Source organism: Alosa alosa, chromosome 13 (assembly GCF_017589495.1).
Source record: "Alosa alosa isolate M-15738 ecotype Scorff River chromosome 13, AALO_Geno_1.1, whole genome shotgun sequence".
Taxonomy (NCBI): domain Eukaryota; kingdom Metazoa; phylum Chordata; class Actinopteri; order Clupeiformes; family Clupeidae; genus Alosa; species Alosa alosa.
Genome location: NC_063201.1, coordinates 1,492,066 through 1,518,918, shown reverse-complemented (window position 1 = coordinate 1,518,918; position 26,853 = coordinate 1,492,066). Strand labels below are relative to the sequence as shown.

The window sequence follows — 26,853 nt, the reverse complement described above, 5'->3', positions numbered from 1 at the left end:
TTCAACAGCTATCAAGAAGAGATGTCATGTCATGGATTTTTGTGAATGTTTCTTCTTCTACATATGCATAAGTGTAGTCATCTAGTTCATATGATATTCAGCTTTATTGTCAATGCACAAATTAAATACCAGTAGTCTAAAACAAAATGTAGTTTTACTCAGTGGTGCAAATAACTGATATGTCCAAAAGGGCCTTCATGAAATGCGTTGCTAGACTGTTCATACACATTTTAACGGGCCAAGTTGAAGAGCTACCGTCCGTTATTGTTCGTGCAAATAATAGGCTGATTCATGTTCCCTTGCATTTTGCAACTATGAGGTCCATGGTTAGTCTGGCTTTCGCCAGACCAAGCTCAATCTTTTAGGAAATCGAAAAAGAAATAGCCGGCAGATCAGGCTGAGTTCACCCAGCCTATAGTCCATGGTAGGCACCCGATAGAAATATTGTTTAATTTTGCGATTGAGATATCCATGCACTGGCCCCCCCCCCCCCCCCTGCGACGTGTTCACCCCCAGTTTCAGAGCTATTCTAAATGCAAAAATGCATAGAGGAGTTATGACAAAATTGTGACAGTTAACAAACTATATAAGGTAGGCCCTATGCTAGGCCTATTACACAACATAAATGGTCACTAGGCTATGCTGGCGACCCAAATAAAATCTCCTTTGGGACCCAATGGCTTACAGTATTAAGCAGACTTAAGCTGCCACCTCTTGGCGAAAAGTTAATAGTTTTGCATATCAGTAGTAATACATTTCACGCAGCTGTGTTAATCACGGAAAGCGCGAATGAAGTGGACACTTCTAAATGGAACCCAACCCACTGTACAGTAGCTCAAGGTCTGTGGCTAAAGCAGCCATAATGAAAGCGTTGTCATTGTTTGGATACTTCACACACACGTGTTTTTTAATTGCATAGACTACAACTACCAAGCTGGAATCAAAGCACATCGACTCCCCTCTCACACCCTAAACACACACTTTGAACAAACAAAAAGCATCTCAGTCTCAAGGTAGCCATAGGCAAAACTGTATCGGACCGGTGTAACGTTGGTACTAAATCATCCATCACAAAGAATGATTTTTGTAGCATTGAAGGATTGAAGTAGCCTATATGGGTGTTTGGGAATGAACGTTGACTCAGATGCTTTTTGAGACTTCGAGCAGAAATGTCCCAGCCCGGTGTTTAGGATGCATCATAGACAGGTTATCTTTCAGGTAGCCTATATATTTTCCATTAAAAAAAACATCACGTAGCGAACGTGTTGTGGCTAACTCACTTAGCTCCTGTTAGTAGCCCAGGTTATGGTCATAACCAAATGACAGTCAAAAGATACAATTAGTGCTGCTATCAATTTGCTTGGTATAACCACATAGTTTTCTACAACAAATGCAATCAAATTGACCTCCATCACTCAACCAATGCTAACAACATTATTGTAGGCTACCTAGGTCCTATAGCTATTGATATTATAAGATTAACGTACCTGCAGTAAAAACCAAGCATGTCCGATAAACATTCTCAGATTTATTTCTGCTTCAAGAAGAAATGGGAATTACATTTCATGTGAAAATCGTCCTATCCTTATTAGACGTTCTCTGCGGTAAACTACAGTCCTTGTAGGAAGCGTCCATTGTTTTTCCAACCCACTTTAGATTAACTTCCAACAAAATTACGTCTCACTGCAACGATGCGCCATCTGGTGGACAACGACTATGTATCGCCAATACTGGAAATGCAGCCATGATGATGATGAATATTTGGTTTTCCTTTAATCCTACTGAATTTGTAACTATGTATCGGTCGTTCTAATTGCCAATACCGATAGTATGTGCTTATACCGATAGTATATGATTTTTTACCGGGGGGGGGTGCAAATCACAAATGAGTGATTATGGGCTAGGTTGATGTGGGCCCTTGACACCAGCATACCATAAAAAATTCTTCATCCTCGGTGCCACGGTTCAGGTAGTCATTTAGGGAAAACTGCATTTTTTTGGGTTTCGGGGGGCCCAGCGCGGAGGGGGAGTGGCCTCCGGGGACCAAACGAAATTTTTTTACGTAAAAGTCTAGCGGGGCTACATACCCACCAAATTTCATGTGCTCCGGTGTCCCGGGTGTTGTTGACCAAAAATTCAGGAAGTAGATGACGGGGGGGGTCTTTGACAATCATTATATGACGGCTTCGCTATTGAGACCATTGTCATTGGAGCTGGTGCAAGGCAATCAAACCTGTTGTAAAAGTGGTTCAGCTGGTTCGCCCTATCCAGATCTCCCTCCACAGAGCTGCTGCCCTTCTTAAGGCCAGTGATGGTCTTCATTCCACCCATTCCTCCTTCATGTTGTTCTCCTGCAGCTTCTGTTCCACCTTCCTTCTATAGTCCTCCTTAGCCTCTTTCAGCTTGGTTTTGAGCTCCCCCTGCACGTGCCTCAGCTCTGCCATGTCCCCCTCTTTAAACGCCATCTTTTTCCTATTGAGAAGGGTCTTGACATTGCTGGTTATCCAAGGCTTGTTGTTTGGAAAGCAGCGTACAGTTCTTGTGGGAACAACAATGTCCATACAGAAGTTCAGGTAGTCAGTTGTGCAGTGTGTGACCTCCTCTAAGTCCTCTCCATTCTGTAACACACTCCAGTCAGTAAACTGAAAGCAGTCTCTCAGAACCTCGTCTGCTTCTGGTGTCCACTTCCAGAAGGTGTGCGTGGCAACCGGTACATTCTACCAAAGGTCCATAAGACTTTGGTGAAGCCTCCAGGTCACCCTATCGTGGCTTGCAATGACAGCCTTATGGAACCTTTATCCCTTTATGTGGATCGTAACCTTAGGCCACTCATAGTAAACTTACCTTCATATTTACGTGATACTAATGACTTCATTGAACAGCTCTCCAACGTCCACATTGACTATGATTCTCACAACATCATCCTGACCACGTTGGATGTAGTATCTCTCTATACTAACATCCCCCACAAGAAAGGTGTCGTGGCCATGGAACATTTCTTAAACCTTCGAACAGACACACATCCCCCCACTCAGTTTTTGATTGACATAATATCTATGTTGTTATATAAGAATTTCTTTCTGTTTGAAAACCAATCTACCTGCAGACACAAGGGGCGGCCGGCCATGGGATCTAGGTTTTCACTAGATTATGCCTGTCTATTTATGGGATATTTGGAAGAGAGATATGTTTGGAACAACAATTCTTTTAAGCAAAATATTTTACTATGTAAAAGATGTGTTGATGATGTGTTTTGTCTATTCAAAGGCTCGAGTGACCAATTTAATGATTTTGTGACGCATTCAATCAAGTTTGAGGTTGTGATTGATCCAAAATCTGTTTCTTTCTTGGATACTGTGGTAGAAGGGGGGAAGTTACTGACGGGCGCTAAACTAAAACCTACTGATAAGAACAGCATTTAACATGCAACTAGTACCCATCCTTCCACCCTGAAACATGGTCTACCATACATGCAGTTCCTTAGGGCAAAACCTATCTGCACTAACCTCTGATTTTAACACTGAGGTCACTAGGATGTATAAACAGTTCAGTCTAAGAGGCTATCACCACACGTGTTTGAATGAAGCGCAATACCCAGACCCACTCTAAGAAGAAAAAGCGCTCCTCGGTAGTATGCACCACGACCTACAGCAGGGGTGGCTGTAGACACAAAGACACACACACACACAAATATATATTTTTATAGTCTATCATTTAGTATCAAAAGTATATGTTTTACAATATTAATTGCTTAAAAATACTGCTAATTTGATACTGTTTAACAAAGGTATACATTGTGCACTGTCGCTTTCAATGATTTTCTGCCCGCTCTGCTATGTCTAGTGCTGTACCTATGGCTGTGCCCTCTCACAGTTAAATTATAAATTGTCAGTAGTGGGAACTACTACTGCCTTCATGATTTCCTTTTAAAAGTTTCTTATAAGAAGGAGATATCAATTATCAACAATGACAAGCCAGCTGGAACCTGCCGCTCTCTCTCCCTCTCGTGAGTGCAGACCTGTTCCCAATTAAATGGAGTAGCATTACATTCCAGTTAGATTTGCTGCAAAGGAGATAACTAAGAGTAGGCCTATCATCTCTATTTAACATGATATTTTGGCATTGACATTGTAAACGTACTCTGAGGAGAGTGAAAAGCAGTTTGCAGTAAAGCTAACCAACTACATCTCTATTGCAGGAAAAAAAATAGCGAACAGCCTGATAACCCAATTAAATGCTCTGCGGGCCAGATGAAAGTGCTTGGCGGGCCAGTTTCCTAACCCACCTTTATTCGCTCATTACAGAGCCAGAAATATAAGGGATTTTTTGGTCAGAGCAGACAACTACTTCTGCTTGCCAGAACAGGTCCGAAGACCATTACATTTGTGTGTTCTACTACAGGAAAAAGTTTTGCAATCAAACAGTTTACTACTTGCTCTACTAGTAATGTGGTCTATTTAATCACATGTCCATGCAACAAACAATACGTAGGAAAAACTAATAGAAAAATAAAAACAGGCATCATAGCGCCATTAGACGGAAGGATGAAAAATCTCCTGTTGCACGACATTTCAATGAAGCAGGCCATCCTATCTCATCCCTCGCATTCACTGCCATTGAACATGTTAAACCTGTACATAGAGGAGGGGATTTAGAAAAAAGGTTACTACAAAAGGAAAGTTACTGGATGTTTACCCTGAAAACTCTCCATCCTTTAGGGATAAATGAAGAACTGGTTCTGTCATGTTTCTTGTGATGTGATAAGCACTTATGTGGATCTTGCATTATTGTGTATACTGCTGTCTTGAATACAGATATGTATACATTATGTCTATATATTTTTAATGATAATTGCACATATGGTTGGTTTTTGGTGTATCTTATACGATTTGTCTTTTGTGATGACATTGAGTATTACGGTAATTAACACGTCACGTCTACCTGAACGCCCTGTGATGCGTTTCATAATGGAGACATTGATAATGGGCTAAGCCCGAAACGTTTGTTTCCCAGTTTTTGTCCTTAGACTCATTGTTAAAACCTCGGTTCTCAATACAAATTGTATTAGTATCAAGCCCATGAGTGCGCCTCTGTTTTTTCTACCGTTACATAGTTTGTCTACCAGAAGGCGCAGCGTCTTGCTGCAAGACACACATGCCTTTTGTTCCACTTCACTTCGACAACACAAGAATAGCTTACGGTTTCACAGCTTAGTGGCTTGTGTATTCATGGTAGGAGGATTTTCACGTGAAATGTAATTCCCATTTAAATTTGAAGCCGAAATAAACCTGAGACATGGTTTTTACTACAGGTACGTTAATCTTTGCGGTTATGCCGAGCAAATTGACGGCACTGGAACTGTCTGTCTCGACTGTTATCCCATTATTTTCTGACCATACTGACAGGAACTAAGTTAGTTAGCCACAATGCTAAAGTTCGCTAATGCAGTGGTTTGCTGAATGATGATATCTTTCTACGATGCATCCTCAACACCGGGCTGGGACATTTCTGCTGTTGACCCGCTCACAGTCCTTGGTGGCCCTGTCAGTGCTTTGTAAAATGTTGCATTAAAACCACAAAGACCACTAGACTAGTTTCAGTCTTCAATTTCTTGCATTTCAACAAAAGGTGTTTCAAGCAAGGAAGAGCATGGTTTAGGCTACAAAGGCTAAAAGTAAAGTAAAGTAACTGATCATAGGCCTACTTACTCATTCAATACTGAATGAATGAATGGCTATAACCCTATTACCTCAACCTGTTCTTGCACTGAGATAGTTTTTAATTTTTACCTTGTCTACATTATACTTTACTCTCCTATTTGTCCATATTATTTATGCTGGTCTCATTAAGCATAAACTGCTCACGATAATGAAGTTTGTGGCAATGTGGTTATCACAGAACAAAGAACTTATTCTAACTATTCTTTCTATTCTATACACTCTTTTATTTCTTAAAAAACTATATACTGTATATAAAGAGCATATTCATTAGGAAACTCGATAGTTAGGCCTATTCAAATACATAATGCCCCACCTTGATTAGAACCTTGTTGCAAAGATACTGCATCAATCCGTGGTGTATTTTGTTAGGCTACTAGGATATTTGTTTTATCTTACTCTTTATTCATTTAGGTTATTCATCATCTTCTGTCCTTCGCGGCAGTAGGCTACTTGTGTGGCGCACGCATTCTCACCAACAAAGGCCTGTCACCTGTCACTCATCATCATAGGGGAGATCTTTGGCTGTCACCTGTCACTCATCATCATAGGGGAGATCTTTGGCTTCATTGCCCCGTTATAGTCATCAGCCAATCAAGGTGGTCACTTCAATCAAGCTTGTGCATGAGTAATGACGTCAACCATAGCAACAGAGCTCTTATCTTAGTAGTTGTCATTTTACCGTACTAAGAGTAGGTCTGAGCAGCTTTATGAAAACTCCTAGCTAAAAACTTTTAGTGTGAGTTAGGGGTACTCCTAGCGGTAAGATAAAATGCTTTGTGAATACGGCTCCTGATGTGTGTGTGACTGACATTTGATGTGTACTGGTATGTATATGTAACTGGCATTTGTTCTCTGTGCTGCAGCTAACATGAAGTTTGGCATTCAGCACGTGGGATTGTCAGTGGTGTGCCCCGGAAAGACCAGCTTCGTCATCCTGCAGGTATACCAAGACGGCACTGCGCTTGCAGGGATGTGCATGCCCGTTCTGCACCACTACAACATCCTGAAGGCTCAAACCTGGCTGTTCTTCAACGCGAGTCGCGTGGGCAGCTGGTCCTTGCACGAGGGGCCATGCCGCCATGAGCTGCAGTCACTGGACAACCTGCGTCGGAACTCGCTTGTGCGCATCAACGTGCATGAGACACTCAGATTCACCTTCAAGGCCTTCATGTCGGACTACTGTAAGTGATATTGGTGCTAAACGATGTAAAGGGTCGTTCTCAGTGATTCTGAATGTGCACCTGCATGTTAGGAGTCATCCCGACTGCTCCTAATCTAGTCTCCCATACTTAGCTGCTACTTTTACTTTGTGAATTACCCTTTGTTAAAGGGTAGTTAGAAGAAGTCCTAAAATTCAGACTAGGTCCATTATTTTTTAGAGTTTCTCCTAAATCCACTAGTTAAGGTCTACTTTTATCCTTAAGATTCTTTGTGAATATGGGTCCTGGTTGTTTATTTGAGTGAATTATAAACATAAAAGGATGCAAGGCACTTGGTATCTGATATGAATAGTCAAGTCAAACAGAGTAGGCCCGGCAGACACCAAAAAAGGGCCCCTCAGATATGGCCGCCTAGATCAAACGATGGATGTACCACATGAAACCACCTTGAAATGAAAAAGCACATCCCACCGAACCCAAAAATCACCATGCCAGACAAATGACTTGCGGCAAAGGGCCTGCCAGACACCCCTGAAATGTAGAAAACTTCAAAGGGTCTGAAAACTTTCCGGTTGCACTGTATATTTTTTTCCAACAATGGTTTGCTCAGGAGCATGTCTATGCAATGCCAAGTAGCCAGCTATTTAACTACAGGTGACCAATATCCAGCTGTCATTCTTTTTTAAAGCTTTTGTTCTGAAATGACAGCCAGGCATTACATATATAAACTTTGTTAAGGACATTTGTGTTTGGTAGATTATTTCTCTGTGGTAACAATTATTGGCAATATTTGGCAATACATCTTATACCATTGGAAAGCCTGTTTAGTTTCCTTTAAAATGGTGCCCCATTTGTAAGGAACATGCACTTGTGGGATGAGCAGCAGAGCTGAGTATGTGGGTTGCGCCCATGAAAAATTTGCCAAATCTTCTCTGCCAATGCCAAACAGCTTATTTTGCCATTGCCTCGTTTGGTGGATTGGATGATTGATATTTGAAGAAACATATTGGATTTTAAGTCCATATTGGACATATTGGAAATTAAACAATTTATTAATTTCACAAACAGGAGCCTCAGTAGCGTGTGAAAGAACCATACACAGCCACAACAGCCTGGCACCTCCTCCTCATGCAGGTCACCAGCCTGTTCACACACTGCTGTGGGCATCCCATCCCGTCCAGAATCTAGACTCATCACTGAACATAACGTTCCTCTGTTCAGGTTCCAGTGCACGTGTTGCCAACACCAGCACAAACGAGTCTGACGGTGAAGGGCAGGTCATGGCAGGACTCCTGTTCCAGATTGTCTGGGCAGAGAGCTATCAGCCATATCGTCCTGCAAACCTTGAATGCAAATCTGTAGAAGACAGATTTGGCCTTCCGTTTGGAGATGGTACTAGGACTCACTCCAAATAATGCCGCAACTTGGTTTTGTGGAACACCAGCTTGAAGTTGCCCTATCGCAAGGGCCCTTTCCAGATCAGTCAAACGTGGAATGTCGATTCCCGGAGCAGACACTTACTGACTGTAGCTGTACAGTAGTAGGGCCCATACTCACAGGTACCAATCAGGAACCAGATTGGCAGCACCTGGGGGTACCAGAAGCTCAAACAAGTGTCAATAGCAACAGCAAAATAACCTGTTTGGCAATGCTAGAGAAGATTTGGGCGCAACCCACATTGGGCGCTGCTGAGTGCATGTTCCTTACAAATGGGGCCCCATTTGAAAGGGAACTAAACACATTGTTACCACAGTGAAATAATCTACCAAACACAAATTTCCTTACTTTTTGTGCTAAGTTTATATAGAAAAAAGTATTCCTCTGTGAAGTGTTGTGTGCTCTAGAAGAGATTTTAATTATGTTCTTTGTGCCAGCTTTCTCCATGACCCGCAATAAGAAGCTCATGAAGGTGATCCTGACCAACCCCAGTGCCATGAGGGTGAATGCCCGACACTACTGGGACAAGACCAACAACCACATGCTCAACCTCACCATCTACAGCCACCTCTGCAAGAAGGTAGCCCAGTGGTCAAAGATACACTGCAAAAAATAAAATCTAACTAAGTGTTATTAATCTTATATTAAGATCAAAACATCTTTTTGGATTGTTTTTAGTATGAAGAGACTTACCTAGCGCTCCATCGAAAGATCATTTTGACTTAATTTAAGAACACTTTGACTTATTTTAAGGAGTCTTATCAAGACAAATTTACTTAAAGGACAAGTTCGGTATTTTACACTTAAAGCCCTGTTTTCAGATAGTTTATGATTAAATAGAACGTTTAAGATTGAAATTTGGACACATGCTGCTGTCCTGAGAATTTTCGGTTTCTGTGGTAGCGCCCCCCCCTCCTCCACAACGCTGCATAGGTGCACTGGAACAATCCTTCCTAAAACGCATTAAACTTTCGTTTACAAAGACGTGAAACTCACCGAGTAGTCAGGGGTGTTCGCTGATATGCTCACACAAAAATCGCTGCAAAAGATGCTTTCCATCTTGCCTGTTCATAATTCATAATACCGCTCTGCGGTATATCTAGTTTTATCTTATACCCTGGTGAAAGGTTGTGGATTTCAGGTGAACATGCAAAGAAACCGCTCTGCGGAAGCAGCATGGTGATTTGCTGCCATTTTGCAAACACCTGAGATTTTTTCTTTTTGCATACACAGAATGGACAGCTGATCATAAAGAGCAATCTGAATCTGAGCTAATTTTGGATCAGAATCACAGACTGCATCTTTAAAAAAAGTCATCACACCTTCAGACAAATCATAAACAGACAAATAGTACCTGCTTGATCAGAGCTTTTTACAGCTCTCCAGGCTCCCTCAAGGATGTGCCTGACATGGCTGCATGCCTGACTGATTAGCCTTACTTATACTGTGGGCCATCAGCCCAGCCATTTAAACCCAGGAACTTTAGCCCAGGTGCTTGTAACCTAGACCAGAGTTCCTGCTGTGTTTACGTTATCATGGGCCATGTAACCAACTGCCAAAATTCATCCATGAATTCAGACTTGAAGCCTAATTATATAGTAAATCCTATAAAGACACAATGCAAAAACTGCTTATCTAATAAAATCTAACCAAGTGTTATTATGACCGCCGCGCAGCGAAGCGGCGGTCATATAGGTTTAGTCAGATTTTATTTTCTTTTTTTCTTTTTCGCATGTTCAAATTTCCGTCAAGGATTCCCGGGACACTGAAAGACCGGGTACAATAAACTTGGTAGGCATGTAACCCCACATGGATAGCATGGAACCATCGTTTTTCGTTTTGATCTGTAGCCCCCCCACTGGACTGGACCCCACAAAAGGAGGGTAGGGCAGACACAGTTTTCTGTGAATATCTCAAGAACCGTAGTTAAACACAAAAAAGTAAAAATGAGGTGTTGTCATCGCAGGTATCTGTGACCTAACATAGTCAAAACTGCACGAAATTGGAAGTGTAGGATCATTATGACACCCTCTGAATGCACGCCAAGTTTCGTGGAATTCCGTTCATGGGGGGCCACACAATAAATGAATTTATGTAACTATACACCAACTGGCCTGTAGGTGGCCGGAGACAGTTTTCTGTAAATATCTCGAGAACCGTAGGGCCTAGGAGGTCCATCTTTTTTTCGTATGTTGGTCTTAAGGGGGCATGTCAACCCATCCCATTACCACTTATTTCATGTATAGCGCCACCTAGTTAAAAATTAAAAAGCAAAAAATTAGGTGTTTTCATCACAATATCTCTGGCTGACATGGTCAAAACTGCACGAAATTGAAAGTGTAGGATCATTATGACACCCTCCGAATGCATGCCAAGTTTTGTGAACTTTCGTTCATGGGGGGCCTTACAATAAAATAATTTATGTGTACATTTAGTGTACTTAGTATTTACCGTACACCAACAAGGATTCCCGGGACACTGAAAGACCGGGGTACACGAAACTTGGTGGGCATGTAACCCCACATGGATAGCATGGAACCATCGTTTTTCGTTTTGATCTGTAGCCCCCCCCACTGGACTGGACCCCCCGAAAGGAGGGTAGGGCAGACACAGTTTTCTGTGAATATCTTGAGAACTGTAGGGCCTAGGATGACCATTTTTTTTCCGAATGTTTGCCTTCAGGGGTCATGTTAACCCATTCCATATGCACACATGTGCATAAACAGATAAACGCGCACACATACATTCACAGTAATCATACGTATGACACATACTCACACAGTAGACATATGTACGCATGCATGCATATGCACAAACACAGGCACATACGCAGGCACACACACAAGCACGCACGCACACACACACACACACACACACATAAACATGTACACGCACACATGCACACAATTCAAGAATTTCTCAGAATTATGAACAGGCAAGATGGAGGTGGGGTTGCATAAAATGAATTTTACATGTGAAATCTATGAACAAATCATGTTTTGGTACTTGTTGTCTAGAAGATACCAGTGAGAATTGAGTGTGGATAATGCAATTTAGTGCGACAGTTAGAATCATATAGGCCTTTCAGCGTGATTTATTTTTGTGAAAAAAATGTGCTGGACTGGGCGGCGGTCATATTTTGTACCGCTCTGCGGTACATCTAGTTAATCTTATATCAAGATCAAAAAATCTACGGTAGTTGGTATTGTTTTCAGTATAAAGAGACTTACCTAGCACTTTCTCGTCAAATAATTTGACTTAATTTAAGAAGCTTTTGACTTCTTTTAATATGTCTCATCCTAAAATTAAGCACATTTGTCTCTGAATGCGTCAAGCAAATTTGTCCTAAAAACAAGCAAATTTGTCTGCCAGTGCATTGAGTAAATTTGTTTTCGATAAGACTCCTTAAAATAAGTCAAAGTCTTATTATTACAGTAAATAAAGTCTTAAAGTAAGTCAAAAGGATCTTTCGAGAGAGCGCTAGGTAAGTCTCTATTTGGTATTGTTTTTAGTAAGTCATACTAAAAATAATACCAAATATATTTTTTGATCTTACAGTTTTTTCTGAATGCTTAAACACAACTGTGATTCTTATAGCACAATTTCTAAAACTAATAATACTTATAGGAAAACCACTCACTGGGTTCGCAAAACTAAAAGCACAAACACTGCTTTGCACTCAGTTTGCAATTTTGTAACACACACTTTGCACAACTGTAGGCACAATCCACTGCACAGCACTCTTTTTGCGGAACTGTAAACACAACTCCCTGCTTTACACTCAATTTCCAAATGATCAACACACTCCTGGCAAATCAATACACATGTATGGCTATTATTTACACTGTTTTGCCACCACTCTGGTACACTTTCTCATGTGAAAACTGTTTTAGATAATTAGTTCACTTTGCAATCAGCCTAAGCACTATAAATAAGCCACAGGTAATGTACAATGGGTACGATGGAGTGAGCAGGAAGAGTGAGAAGAGAAAAAAACAGACAAAAAAACAGTCTACATGTGGGGGTATTGTCATGTCAGGCCTGGATACGTCATTTCAGAATATATTTTTTCCCGGTGCCTTGGACTAGGACATTGCATGTGATGTAGACGAAATTTTGAGAGAGACGACCCGATGTAGACTGATATGTTTTGTCTCAGTGAAATTGCTATTTTGTGTTTTGACTTGGAAAAACACACTTGTGTTTGTTTTGATGTGTGTAAATAAACACCAATACTTGATGTTTGGATCCCTGTATGTTTACAGAACTATGACAAAAGTATGACCTCAAACTGATATAGTCTACCTTGTCCACAGAGAAAGCAAAAGCCAGATGTGTTTTTTATTCATACCATCAGTGTGTAGTTGGCACATTGTGTGCTTACTATTGCGATGGCTTGTGTTTACTGTTTGATACGAAAACACAATTTTTACGAAGGTGTGAGTTAAGCAAGGTGTGTTAGCTTTTGCAAGAGAACTACAATGTTTTGCTGATTGGGTGAAATGTTTTCCTATTTGTGTGTAGAGTTTTGCAAAAAAAGCCATAGTTACAAAAAATGTGCTTAAGCAATCAGAGAAAACTGTAAACAAGGTGTGTTAGCTTTTGCAAGAGAACTAGAATGTTTTGCTGATTGGGTGAAAGGTTTTCCTATTTGTGTGTAGAGTTTTGCAAAAAAAGCCATAGTTACAAAAAATGTGCTTAAGCAATCAGAAAAAACTGTAATATGAGATCAATAGTGCCCGTACCATGAACGGGTTCGAACACCCACGGCGACCCAGGTTCGAGTCCGACTTCCTGTCTGTCTTCACTGTCCTGTACAAAAAAAGCTGGTTAGATTTGATTTTTTGCAGTGCAGTTGGGAAATGGGAAGGTTCCCCTCTTCGAAACTCCAGACTAACGAATTGAGAGTGTTCACTTGAAAACAACAAACTAGCGACATTGCTAATGTTCATAGGTTAGCTAGCCAGGGGATTAAAATCGCAACAATGATAAAACGGCCTACAGGGAGGAGGTCCAGCACCTTACATAGTGGTGCACTAACAACAACCTGGCTCTCAATACCAAAAAGACCAAAGAGCTCATTGTGGACTTCAGGAAGTCTGGCTGGCACACACACCCCCATTCTCATCAATGGGACTGAGGTGGAGCGTGTCACCAGCTTCAAGTTCCTGGGTGTCCACATCTCGGTGAGGACCTCCCTTGGACCCTCAACACCTCTACCCTGATCAAGAAGGCTCACCAGCGTCTTTTCTTTCTGAGGAGACTAAAGAACGTCCACCTGTCTCCCCAGATCCTGGTGAACTTCTACTGCTGCATCATTGAGTTGAATTTCCCCTTGGGGATCAATAAAGTATCTATCTCTATCTTGAGAGCATCCTCACCAACTGTGTCACAGTTTGGTATGGCAACTGCTCTGCCCACGACCAAAAAGCACTGCAGAGGGGGGTAAAAACGCATCGCCGGGTTCCTAACTCCCCTCCATCGAGGCCATCCAGGTCAAGCTATGCTAGCGTAAGGCCCGCTGGCAGCATCGCCGGCTCCTCACTCCCCTCCATCGAGGCCATCCAGGTCAAGCTATGCTAGCGTAAGGCCCGCAGGCAGCATCGCCGGGTTCCTAACTCCCCTCCATCGAGGCCATCCAGGTCAAGCTATGCTAGCGTAAGGCCCGCAGGCAGCATCGCCGGCATATTATTATTATAGTGCCTTTATGACATCACAGCAATTAGAATCTTAAGCCAGGTGGCCAGGCCACCTGCGTCAACTGTCAGTTTCTCCGGCTTTAAAGGGGAACTTGGCAACTATTTCAACGTAATAAACCCGTTTTAGAAATCATTTGGATGGTTAAATGACCTGTTCCGGTGAAAATGGTGACTTTCCCCGCTGCGCCTAGCGTCCCCAGGTGGAAAACCAACCTTGCAACATTGAGACTACCGTCCCGGAAAGAGAAGTGAGAAACAAGAAACTCGTTTTAAATCGTGTTTCTTACCTTGTAACATCCACATAGTTCTGCCAAACTTATGCTAAACGTTCGCTAGCTTGTAAACAAATCCATGTGCTTTATCATTACCTTTTCCCACAGTTTGAAATAGCATAATGCACAATTTCTCCAGCAGAGGGGGAAATCCTGCCAAGTTTCCCTTTAAGCATAGCCTACAGTTTCATTCTCTTAAAACTACACATGCTGTTCAACTGTTTCCTCTGTCCACAACTGTTTCAAAATAAAAGTCATCACTATAATAATTCCCTATTAAATAATTTAACCATTTAAACTATCCACCTATTTAACTGTTCAGTCATTCCAACTATATTAAACCTCACCTACCGAGTTCAGTCATTCTAACTATATTAAACCTCATCTACCTTGCAAATAATTTAACCTTTTAAACTATCCAGCTATTTAACTGTTCAGTCATTCCAACTATATTAAACCTCATCATGTTGGTTGCCAATTAGCACATCATCTGTTTTAACAGTATATTTCACACCATATGTTTTGCATTTTCATGCACTGGTAATTCCCTGGAATTGCGTTTTCTAGTTACAGTGCATGAAAATGCACTGTTCTGTTATCCGAAGTCTTCTTCTTCTTCTTCTTCTTCTTCTTCTTCTTCCTACCAAATTTCTGCATCTAATTCAGCTTTAACCGTTTAACGTAGAAACTTCGTTCAAACTTTGTAACGTAGGTCTTGAAAAGGACACGTGGGGAATGTATTTTTCACTTTTGTAAACTTTATACTTATATATAGATATATTAATAAGATATTAATAAAAAACAAGCTTATTTTTCCCCATAGACTTAACATGGGCTGATGACATCACAATGGGCTAATTACCTTGATTTGCACCTGTATCAACTTCCAGCTGCTCACTACTAGGACCCATCAAAGGGCCAGTTAAACTGATTGCACCTGTATCAACTGCTTTCTGCTTAACTAGGCCAACTCTCTCTGTGTCTCTCCATTCTACAAGGATATAAGGCACATTCCATCCAACTTTCTATCCATTCATCCTCTTCAAACCATTCACTCATCCACCCATTAAACTATACATCAACATCCATTAAACAATCTGCCTATCAACATCCATTCAACTTTCTGTCTATCAACATCCATTACACTATCTACATTCAACTTTTAAACTATATACTCTGTCTCAGGCTTTAAGCATACAATCTGGCTCTCCTAAGACTACTATTTACTCTGCCCACAACTGTTTCAAAATACATGTCCTCACTACAATAATTCACTATTAAATAATTTAACTATTTAAACTACTCAACTATTTAACTGTTCAGCCATTTCAACTGTCAGTTGTTATCAACTATGACTCCTGCCAACTGTTTCCCAATAAAAGTTTGTTTGCCATTTTATGTTAATATACAGTATGTTTATATTTTCATGCACTGGTAATTTCCTCGAAATTACATTTTTAACATGGGCTGATGACATCATAATAGAGCCCTTAAGCAATTAGAATCCTAGGCCACCTGGATCAACTGCCAGTCTCAGGCTTTAAGAATACAAACTGGCTCTATTAAGACTACACACCCTGTTCAGCTGCTTCCTCTGGCAAAAAGGGTTTCAAAATAAAAGTCCTCACTACAATATTTCACTGTTAAACAATTTAACCCTTTAAATTACTGAACTTTTTAACTGTTCAGCCATTGTAACTGTTACTTGTTATTAACTATGACTCCTACCCACTGTAACTAGTTAGCATGGTTAGCATAGTTAGCATATTAGCATTGCTAGCATTTTTAGCAAAACTGCTAAAAATGATTAGCTAAGTTAGCTAAATAACATGGTTAGCATAGTTAGCATGTTAGCATTGCTAGCATTGTTTACATTTTTAGCAATACTGCTAAAAATGATTAGCTAAGTTAGCGAAGTAACATGGTTAGCATAGTTAGCATGTTAGCATTGTTAGTTAGCATAACTGCTAAAAATGATTAGCTAAGTTAGCTAAGTCACATGGTTAACATAGTTAGCATGTTAGCATAACTACTAAAAATGATTAGCTAGGTTAGCTAAGTCACATGGTTAGCATAGTTAGCATTTTAACATTGTTAGCATGCTAGTTAGCATAGTAACTTTGTTAGCATTATTATCTTTGTTAACATAGTTAGCATAACTGCTAGCAAACATTAGAGCCATTCCAACTGTCAGTTATCGTCAACTATCTACCTAAATAATTTAACCATTTAAAGTATCCACCTATTTAACTGTTCAGTCATTCCAACTATATTAAACCTCATCTATCTAGCAAATAATTTAACCATATAAACTATCCACCTATTTAACTGTTCAGTCATTCCAACTATATTAAACCTCATCTACCTAGCAACCAATATAGTTTATTTTTACTCTGTACAATATTTTACCGAATATTTTTGCATTTTCATGCACTGTATTTCCTTCAGGCCTACTGGTTAGCACTTCGGACCTGTAACCGGAGGTTTGCCGGTTCGAACCCCGACCAGTAGGCACGGCTGAAGTGCCCTTGAGCAAGGCACCTAACCCCTCATTGCTCCCCAAGCGCCGCTGTTGTTGCAGGCAGCTCACGGCGCCGGGATTAGTGTGTGCTTCACCTCACTGTGTGTACACTGTGTGCTGTGTGTGTTTCACTAATTCACGGATTGGGATAAATGCAGAGACCAAATTTCCCTCACAGGAAAAGAGTATATATACTTATACTTACTTATACAAAATCAAAAGGAGAGCCACTTTTACGACAACATACTAAGTCACCTTTGCAAATGTGCATTTCTACATATAAATTGGACATCCCACAAAAAGAAATAACACAGCCAATACATTTTCATTTAAGACCAGATTTACTTTAATACTAGGATGAGCGGAAGCTGGCATGCATGTCCATGATATATTAATATTGTATATTAATATTTGCATATTAAGCACAGAGGGTTCATGCCATGCAGAACAAATGAGAATTCATCTGTCCACTTGTTATGAAATTGTCTGTGCTCATGTGTGCTTCGCTTCTTACTGGGTAACTTTACACCATTTGTCTGCTCGTCCCCTCTCCGGTGTTTTTATGCTGATTTTTGTTTGCTGCTTCCTCAGACTCATTTTCCTCATCCACTCCACTATTCGTTACAACACTGTGTCTGTCCGTCTGGTTTTTGAGCTTGTTTCTGTCCCTTTTTTTATTATTAAAAACCGGTCCATTTTGTGTTTCATGCTAGCAGAACTAACGTCGCCTGCCTGCAAACGTGCGCTGCGGTCAAGTTTTGTAAACAATGCCACATGGCATGCGGGCTGTGTTGCCAGGTTTGACATACCCCCTTTAGGAAGCACCATTAAAGCTTAATAACTTCCTTTCACCTTCATTATTTGGGTGAAGGGAGAAGTATAATTCAGATGTTTGCACTTTTGTAGTGCAGTATTGTATGTTTATGAAGCACATTTGAAAAAATGTATAAGCTGTGTTATCACATACAGTGGGTCCCATTTAGAAGTGGCCACTTCATTCGCGCTTTCCGTGATTCACGCAGCTGCGTGAAATATATTACTTATCGCCACGAGGTGGCAGTTTAAGTCCGCTATAGCATTGCCGGTAAACAGGGCAGCAGATTGCATTCAAAGGCGTTGCAAATGGCAGTGAGATACTGTAAGCAGAACAAAACTAAAGATCACCTCATTGAAGTCATACAGTAGACTAGGCTAAATCAGAGCCTACTTTTGTTTTTAACAAGCTGGGCCCAGAAATGATGGTCTTTGGCGAACAGTTTAGGCCTACTCAAAATGAGTAAAACCAAATTTGGCGAACACACATACACATACACAATCACTTAGCCTACTTTCAATTTAAACCTTTTTGTCATTAAAGGGGTGGTTTAGGATTTTGGACATAGGACCTCATTTCCAAGTTAGCAAGTATGATATTTATCAGTTGAGACCGTTTTCAACACGTTTCATCCAGTCCTTCTAGTTGCAGAGTTTGCAGGTGCTAGGCTAGCGCAAGTCATCAGTATGTGTTAGCCAGCCTAAAAAAATATTATGTTGTTTTTGTATTTGTTGTGTCGCTTTGGACAAAGGCGTCTGCCAAATCCCCATAACCATAAATACACATGCTGCCATTAAGACATTTCTAATATTAGAAATGCATGCATTTGACAGCTAAATGCACTGGGACAATGTAGCCTCGCATCCTATCAGGGTTATCACAGCACAGTAGCCTAATGTAGGTAGCATCTGCCACTGTTCTTGCCAGTGGGTCAAAATTCTGTTTTTGTGATGTAGCCGCTACATCTCTATAGATGTCTCTTGATGTGTGTAGGCCAGTGGTCACCAACCTTTTTGAGCCCAAGTTCCCTGACCTCGCCCTGAACAAAGACAAGATCTACCATGAAGCGTCAAAAGAGAATCAAAGCTAAAATACTTCCAATTTAAGGCCTTTTATTTAGGCAAATGTATCAGGTTAAAAATAGCCTATTACATTCTCCACCCCCTTATAGGCTACAAGCATCAATGAGATAACAACACTTAACATACAGTAGTCTTTATTTACATGTACATGATTTTGGTTTTGATTTTCTAATTGGAGTAAGTGTTTGTGACAACACGTCATGATAAATTTGATAATGTTTGATCACTGTTTTGGTATGAAGCGTCTTTCACGTAATGAATGAGCACTCTAGGAAGTAACCGTAAGTAATGTGGCCAATTAAGGCCTACAACGCGCTCCGTGTCTGTTACAGCTGTCTGTGCACGTACGTAATCGATTGCATTCTTCAAATGGAGCTAAGGTAGAGGTGCACACATCCAAAACGCAGGTGCAGGACAAAAGGATCAGACAATCAAAAAAACAAAATTGAATGTCCGCACACTTGCTCCCGTTTTGCTTTATCTTTTATTTCACCAAGTGAACGTTTTCGAGCTACACGCTTTTCATCAGACTTGAATCAAGATAGACACATGTCATACTTATTAGGTAGAAAGGGTCACATGATACATCAAACAAGTTCTGATTGGAAGGCACACCCACTGCAGAGAGGTGCATCCCAAGGTACCAACAGACATCCACAAATATTTTTCACCACACTACACCAGTCTCTACCAAATATACAAAAATATACATACACACAAACATAAGTACATATTTTTAAGTTCTTTCTAAAACACGTCTTAGAGTGTACAGAGAAGTCTATTCAGAGTACTTGACATAGCATCAGGCCCTATGGCCATCATAATTTCAAGTAAGTATGATAAGGTGTCTATATAATCACAAGGTTACTATTTTTATCCAGGAGACTACAATACAGCATCATGTTAAAAACTTTTGCTACCATCTTTACTCACTTCCAAAGGGCAAACAGAAGAACACGAAACAGAAATACCATTATTTAAAGATTTTCAGTTAGCAACCACATAGTCATTAAAATAGTTACAGGAACGGTCTGATATTGAAGACTGAGGTCTGATAAAGGTCTGATAAAGATCTATAGGTCGATCGCGATCGACGGGTTGGCGACCACTGGTGTAGGCCATGACCATGGTGACGGTGTTTATTCCGGAATGTGTGCAGGCCATGACCATGGTGACGGTGTTCATTACGGAAGCGTCTCTGCTCTGTGACTCGCCCAGCTTCACGTTCACTCTGCAGAATGCCTGTCCTGAGGGCCTCAGCATCGTCTACCTGCCCAGCCAGCCCATCAGTGACTATGAGTGGATCCATGCAGACCCGGAGGACGACTTCGACAACAAGATGCTCTTCGACCTGCCTGTAAGCAAGAGGCTGCAAAAATACAATTCTTCTATCAAAATACAATTCTTTAACGTGTTTCACCAGTCGAACATTAGTTTTATTGTCACTTAGTCAGCTATAGTACCAGTCGTATTCTAGTAGACATTGTTTGAGGTTGAAGGACCCCAGTTGCAGCAGTGCATTTTACATTATTATATCATCATTATTTTTGACAATATACTTGTATTTGTTATTTTTTTAGGTGAAACCTAATAAGGAAAAAAGTTTTATATTCAGACAGTTGGCACAATTCAACATTCAGTGACAGAGGACGGGTCTTGACAGGTCTTGGAGCTTCAAAAGTTTATTGTTGAGGCTATCCATTTCATTGATAGAACCTTTTTGCCTGGTGAGCTGAAGTTGTGGTGCTTACAACTTGGGCTTTTGCCAGGCATCAAGTGGCCCTTGTCTGTCTGTCACTGTGTGTGCCTGCTGCATGAAGGGCTTGCTGTTTATCTAGTTATGTTGCTGCTCAGAAGTTGTTGGCAGCCTATTTGTTGGTGCCTGCATCATTGGATTATAAATGACCACAGCAACAAAGAGGATTGACTGAAGATTTGTTTGGTATTTGTTGGTAGACACACATCATGAGTGTGGAGAGGGGTGCCTCTGAGATATCAGACACTACTGTTGAGTCTTCTGGAGGTGTTGTGGGTTTAATTCAATGAAGCACAGATGAAAGAAGATGCCTGCTTGATAACCCCAGTGAAATGCTGAAAGATGCTTTGCAGGTACAAGACGCGAGTTGGCAATCCCTACCAGCTAGCTATGTATTGTCGTATCCTACACTAATAGGTGTAGTTGTAGTGAAGTATATTTTGTGTCTGGGTGTCCCAGGTGAATTACAGGCCTCCGTCCCAGCTGGGTGTATTGATTCCGACCTCGGAGAACATCTACAACGCAGATCCCAGCCAGCGCTTCCCACGCCAGCACTACCCTGAGTCCAAGGTGAGGGTGATGGCACTTCTATATCAAAGGACAAAGGCCTGTCAGAAGTCTATTCAAGTTATTTTGTGTGTCTGTATCTGTGTCTGTGTGATAGCATATGGGGATGATACAAGCATTGAGCCCTCATTTAAATGTCAAGCAAAGTCTAATGTCTAGCAATAAGTATGCAAAATCTAATGCTAATTTAATATCATTAGCCAAATCCAAAGCACAAACATCAGTGGAGTAGCTTAATGCTCCCACATGCCACATTGATGGCTTTCATTTATAGTAAGGTATACCTTGTATAAGGTATCAGGTACAAGTGTATAAGGGTATACACGTACCTCGGCCTTGTGTAAGGTATCATGTGCAAGTGTATAAGGGTATACACGTACCTCGGCCTTGTGTAAGGTATCATGTGCAAGTGTATAAGGGTATACACGTACCACGGCCTTGTATAAGGTATCAGGTACAAGTGTATAAGGGTGTACACGTACCTAAGCCTTGTATCAGGTGCAAGTGTATAAGGGTATACACGTATAAGGTATCAGGTGCAAGTGTATAAGGTTGTACACGTACCTCGGCCTTGTATAAGGAATCAGGTGCAAGTGTATAAGGGTATACACGTACCTCGGTACAGTAAGCCTGCCACTAATATGTTTGTGTGGGAACTGTAATTTGAAATATGGTATGTGTGACGACCCTCACTCTTGCAGGTGTCAGTTGTGATGATTGAGGCTCAGCACAGGAACTCTTCTCACTGTATTTACTTCCCTCTGCATTCACACATAAAACACAGAGTCCATAAAGAGTCCATTGATATCAGACGATGTGCGACTGCACATCCAAATCTCCAGCAGACTGTAGTTCTGACTGCCTAGCATCGCCTATGCTATTCTTGAACATAGTAAAGAGTGCATAGCCTGTTCAATTTAGTTTAAACATACATAAAAACATGCAAAAGAAACAACATACAGAGTTGGCATTTCACACTTTGTGATCGTATAGTTTTGTTTTTTTCCATAGAACATTAATTGATAACAAGCATTGATTCATTAACGATGTATATAAACAACGTACCTGCATTCACACATGAAACAAATAATCCATTGATATCAGATGAATTGCGACTGCATATCCACATCTACAGTATAAACGTAAAAAGTCAAGAAAGTTTTCTCCATAGAGCTAGTGAACATAACGTGGCTGCCGCCAAAGAGACGTAGCCTACAATAGCTTGATCGAATACAATCTAAACACAACATTCTAGCATTACTTGCAGAGATTATCTGTTAATACAATTTATGCAAATACTTATACTTTAACCAGTGTGGAAGACAAACATGTTATTTTATTAAAACATACAATTATTCAGAAAGCACTCTCTATGCACAGTTTACCTCCAGCAGACTGTAGTTCTGACTGGAGTACGGGAAGTGCAAAGTAGAAATGGACGGGAAGTTCAAAATATTGAAATGCAAAGTAGAAATGAAAATACAATTGCAGCTGCAATGTCTCATGTTTTAAACTCATGTGAATGGGTACGACATATGAACTTTTAAACATGTAAAAACCAGTGTATATAAAAATATAGATTACAATAACATGGTAATATCGTAATTTTTAAAGAATTCACTTTATCTAAGTAAGGTTATTTTCAACTCTGTTACAAATGCACACAAAAAACTACTCATTTACTACTACTGCTGTTGATTACTGCATTCGGTTTACATCTGTATCGAACCTAATACTAATACCTAAACAGTTCGGCACGAATATGTGTACCTTTACACCGCAGTATACACAGCACATTCTGCACATTGACTGACTTTGCCCAGCATGTGAATTGGCGCCCTTTGAGTTTGTGTTTAGCTATATCTGAATTACTGTGTGTGTTTGTTTTTGTGTGTGTTTGTGTGAATAGACCTCTGGCCAATTTAAACAGTGTGCTGGAAAGAAATCTGCGGAGGAGTGTGGCTGCACTGATGCCCTCAGGGTCTCTCCCCTTGCCATCAACTCTGACTGCAGGAAGAGGGTGAGCCAGACCAATGTTTTTTTTTTAACCCTTAACCCTAACACTTTGAATAGATACATAAAGGAGTGTAGGTTTTTTGTCTGGGAAAACAAATGAAGGGTTAGTTGGAGTCCTGTAGTAATAGGCCTCACTCTGGCTCCCACTCAGTGACGGACTGGTAATCTGGAATTTGGACAGATGTGGGCCATTCTGGCCGGCCAATCAGGGAGCGGCATGATAATTGACGGCCCCGAGATCATTTCTCTCGCCCCCCCTTTTAAGTGTCCATATCGCTAGCCAAGTGATAGCCTAACTTATCAAACTTCTCGAAATCCTTCACACTTATCAGGGTGGGAATCTGATCAGTATTTATACCACACATGAGTCTCTATATCACACTCATGGTTACCCTCTACAGTCACAAAACATCAGTCTGCATTGTTTTGTAGCGAAATGTCTCATTCAGATGTTCAAAAATGTGCATGGTTTGAAATAAAACAAATCTACCTGCATTTTTTATTTGATTATTTGTTTGCAAAAGTTAAAATGAAGCAATGCCTTTGCCTTCTGGGAATTTCAAGAGAGAATCGAGTAGGCGCCTGTGTGGTTGTTGGAAGTTGGAGATTGTAATTTGCAAATTAGAAGCTATACTGTTGACTGAGATTAACAAAACAAATGAATCGAGGCACCAAGCGACACAAGGGGGGAGCGGAAGAAAAGCGAGAGATCTTAAAGAGCTGGTGGCTGACGGGGAAAAATGCGGCAAACTGACTGATTTGTTTTTCAAATCAATTGTTCTTTCCGTGCGTCAAAAGTTCTATCTGCCAGTTGCTGTTGTTTATGGCATGGGAGTTTAGGTTCACCATCAGTGGGGCTATCAAAAGTGCATGTTACATTTTAGCATGTTGGCATGTGGCGGCCTAAGGACCTCTCAAGGTATTAACAGATATCACTAATATGTTTTAATTCCAAACACATGACCCGTTACAGGCTAAAATGTAAAAAGTTCTATCTGTGTCCCAGTCCGTCACTGCTCCCACTCCCAGCTCACTGCAGGTGATGGTAAAAACTGACCACTTCGGAAGCATCAGTGAGCCCCATGTTGAAAGCTGTAACGTCCCCCCTCTTGGTTAGGTGCTGAGGAAGACATATCCTCTGACCAACTTCAACATCACACTGTACCTCAGACGCACCAACCGGCCTAACCAACCACTGCGTTCCCCATATTTTGTCACGGTGACGGAGGTCAACAACCGAACCAACTGGGCTGTCACAGGTTAGCTTAGCTGAAGTTTTTTTTCCTACACTTAAAAAGACAATTTAAAGGTTAAATGACCATTAACATCAAGCTTGTTGCTAAAAGGAGTTCATTTTAAAGTTGTTTGACAGTAATGACCAGAGTGACAAAAAGCTCAGCTCCAGGCATTAAAGGAGAACTCTGGCCATGTTTCTCAAAGTCACCGAGTACTAGAGCTACAGCAGCCAGGCAGCTACAGTGCTACACTTTGGGTTTCTTTAAAATCATGTAGCACTGTAGCTGCCTGGTTACTCTAACTGTTGGCTGCAGCAACTAGAGCTAGGAAGCACTGAGTTTTGAAATGAAATGAATCATTTTTCTTAAGCGTATGTTGAATAATTTCTTGAATAAATGTTTTCGTCTTGATTTACTGTATTCTACTGTATTACTGGAATCATTGTTAATGATTATTGTGTTGTATTGTTTACCCTAATGTGTCCAACAGGGACCCACATCACCCCGACTCTGGTGAAGATGAGGCAGTACTTGAAGAGTACTCTCAATAAAACATTCTACAACTCTGAGGGTCTGCAGATCAGCTGTTATGTAAGGGCGTCTGCATTTAATATGAGAACAGTTCAGACCCCCATATTCACAACAAATCTTTAAGGAGAAGTTCGGTGTGATAATGAGCTAAAGTGTGTTGAAACATGATACCGAGTGTGAGCTTTTGTCTCATAGCTCATCTCGGCTTGTCCCCTGCACTCCGAAATCTGGCGCTAGTTAGCCGATGCTACCAACAGGTTTTCAAAGGGGGTGCCTCGGGCATCGGCCTAGCCATGCAAATAAATCACTGTTTTACACCATTTACAAGGCTCAAAGTAGCTCCACACTTCAGTGGTAGACTTCCGTTTGTTAAATTGAACTGGAGTGCGCAGGGGAAAATTCATCACTGCCTCGGTTGTAAGATAGGAACGAGACTTGCGTCACGGTTGGCACCACGTTGTGCTGGGTGCAAGACAGGGCCCTAAGAGTTATAGCATGAAAAGCATTTTAGCATGAAAAGTAGCATCCAAGTCTGGGACAGCATAGAAGTAGTCAAAAGGATATTCATTTAATATTGAATTATTGAAATGAATATGGACCCTGACCTCTACTGCACATGATCTACAATTCATGCTACATGAAGTCTACAAAAAAAGACATCAATACATCATATTTAAAGCCCCTGTTTAGGGTCTGTCAGATCAAGATGGTTGATTATGTCGGGTGTCATGTGTCTCTCCTGTTCTCAAGGGCTCAGAACTCTTTCACTTCCGCATCGCCGTCATACCGGGAGTCGTGCTCTGTGACCTGGTGGAGGAGGTACAGGTGAGACATTCTTTGATCTCCATTATATTTCCTTATTATACAGCTCTTCACAATGCTAGTAGAATGCTCAATTGACTTGAATGCGATTTCCCAACGTTCTATGGTCAAATATGCACCATTTAATGAGCACAATATCGGGAAAATAAGTCCCTTCAGGGCGAAGCAAGGCCCCTCCACTTATTTGTTTGTTTCACTGTGCATTTCATAACAATGAACAGGATTGCCTGTGTGGAGCATGCTGCCAAATTGGACTTTTTTTCCAAACATGGTGGACGTGTGTGTGTGTAGCCCCTTTAACAAACATGGTGGACGTGTGTGTGTGTGTGTGTGTGTAGCCCCCTTTAACCCATAAACTCTGTAACAGTGGGGGTCAATCTGAAATGAATTAACAAGACTGTGTGGAATGTGATTTCAATTCAAAAGTCATTGTCACTCTTTCCTTGAACTCTCTCAGATCTACGTGGACAAAGCGCCCTTGGCCTTCCCCGCAGCATACCTCATCAGCTGCATGACGGCCATTGCACTGGGCGGCTTCCTGCTGCTTGGCTTCCTGCTCCGCAACAACACTCCACCAACCGCCAACAGCATAAAGGCTTTCTTGACCACAGACAGGGCCAAGGTGGCCCCAGCAGAGACTGAGGACTAGAATGCACGTCGCTGAGGACTAGAATGCACGTCGCTGGGGACTAGAATGCAGGAGCCTCCCTCCCTGATTACATTTTGTATGATTTAATGTGGTTACATGTTCATATGTACTTTCAAGTTCAGGTCAGTAAGTCTGTACACTTCACGTTTTGGGTTCCTGCTGAAGTTTTAGTGTTTTTGTACCAATTAATTTCATGTGTCTGAAATCATACTGGAAAGAAATGTCAACGACTCTCATCACGGTTTGACATACTGTATGCACTAGTAAAGTTGCTTTGATGGAAAGAGGCTGTTGAAGCCAAATAAATTATTCTGCTCTTTTAAATATCTGTCACATCTTCGGTTCATTTAATGGGGGGAAAAAAACCTATAATACTTTTCCACTGTGACTCATTTATTGTTCTTGTTAAACATTGCAAAGCAGTGTCCAAGAAAACACAAATGTAAATATAGCTGCAAGCAGCAATGAGGGGGCCAAGCAGTTGAGCAGGAGTTGCCCTGGCAATGCAATGTTGTTAAATTATACACACACCCAATTAAACCCCCCCTCCCCCACACAAACACACACATATA

At 41.0% G+C, this 26,853-nt stretch overlaps 1 protein-coding gene across 3 annotated transcripts in view; it reads left to right on the top strand.

The window, feature by feature from the left end:
• The window catches only part of LOC125305748 (cation channel sperm-associated auxiliary subunit beta-like), a 116,046-nt gene extending 89,437 nt beyond the window's left edge, over positions 1-26,609 (top strand). For 2 of the 3 annotated variants that reach the window (XM_048260676.1, XM_048260675.1), the window contains 9 exons: positions 6,584-6,901; positions 8,755-8,897; positions 19,865-20,062; positions 20,921-21,031; positions 22,938-23,048; positions 24,162-24,303; positions 24,770-24,870; positions 25,561-25,635; positions 26,090-26,609. In XM_048260676.1, coding sequence (XP_048116633.1) covers positions 6,584-6,901; positions 8,755-8,897; positions 19,865-20,062; positions 20,921-21,031; positions 22,938-23,048; positions 24,162-24,303; positions 24,770-24,870; positions 25,561-25,635; positions 26,090-26,281 — 1,391 coding nt within the window. In that variant the 3' untranslated portion in view covers positions 26,282-26,609. Of the gene's footprint in view, positions 1-6,583; positions 6,902-8,754; positions 8,898-19,864; positions 20,063-20,661; positions 20,815-20,920; positions 21,032-22,937; positions 23,049-24,161; positions 24,304-24,769; positions 24,871-25,560; positions 25,636-26,089 lie in introns of those variants that run through there. The other variant, XR_007195458.1, reaches the window with a different exon arrangement.
• The last annotated feature ends 244 nt before the right edge of the window (positions 26,610-26,853 follow it).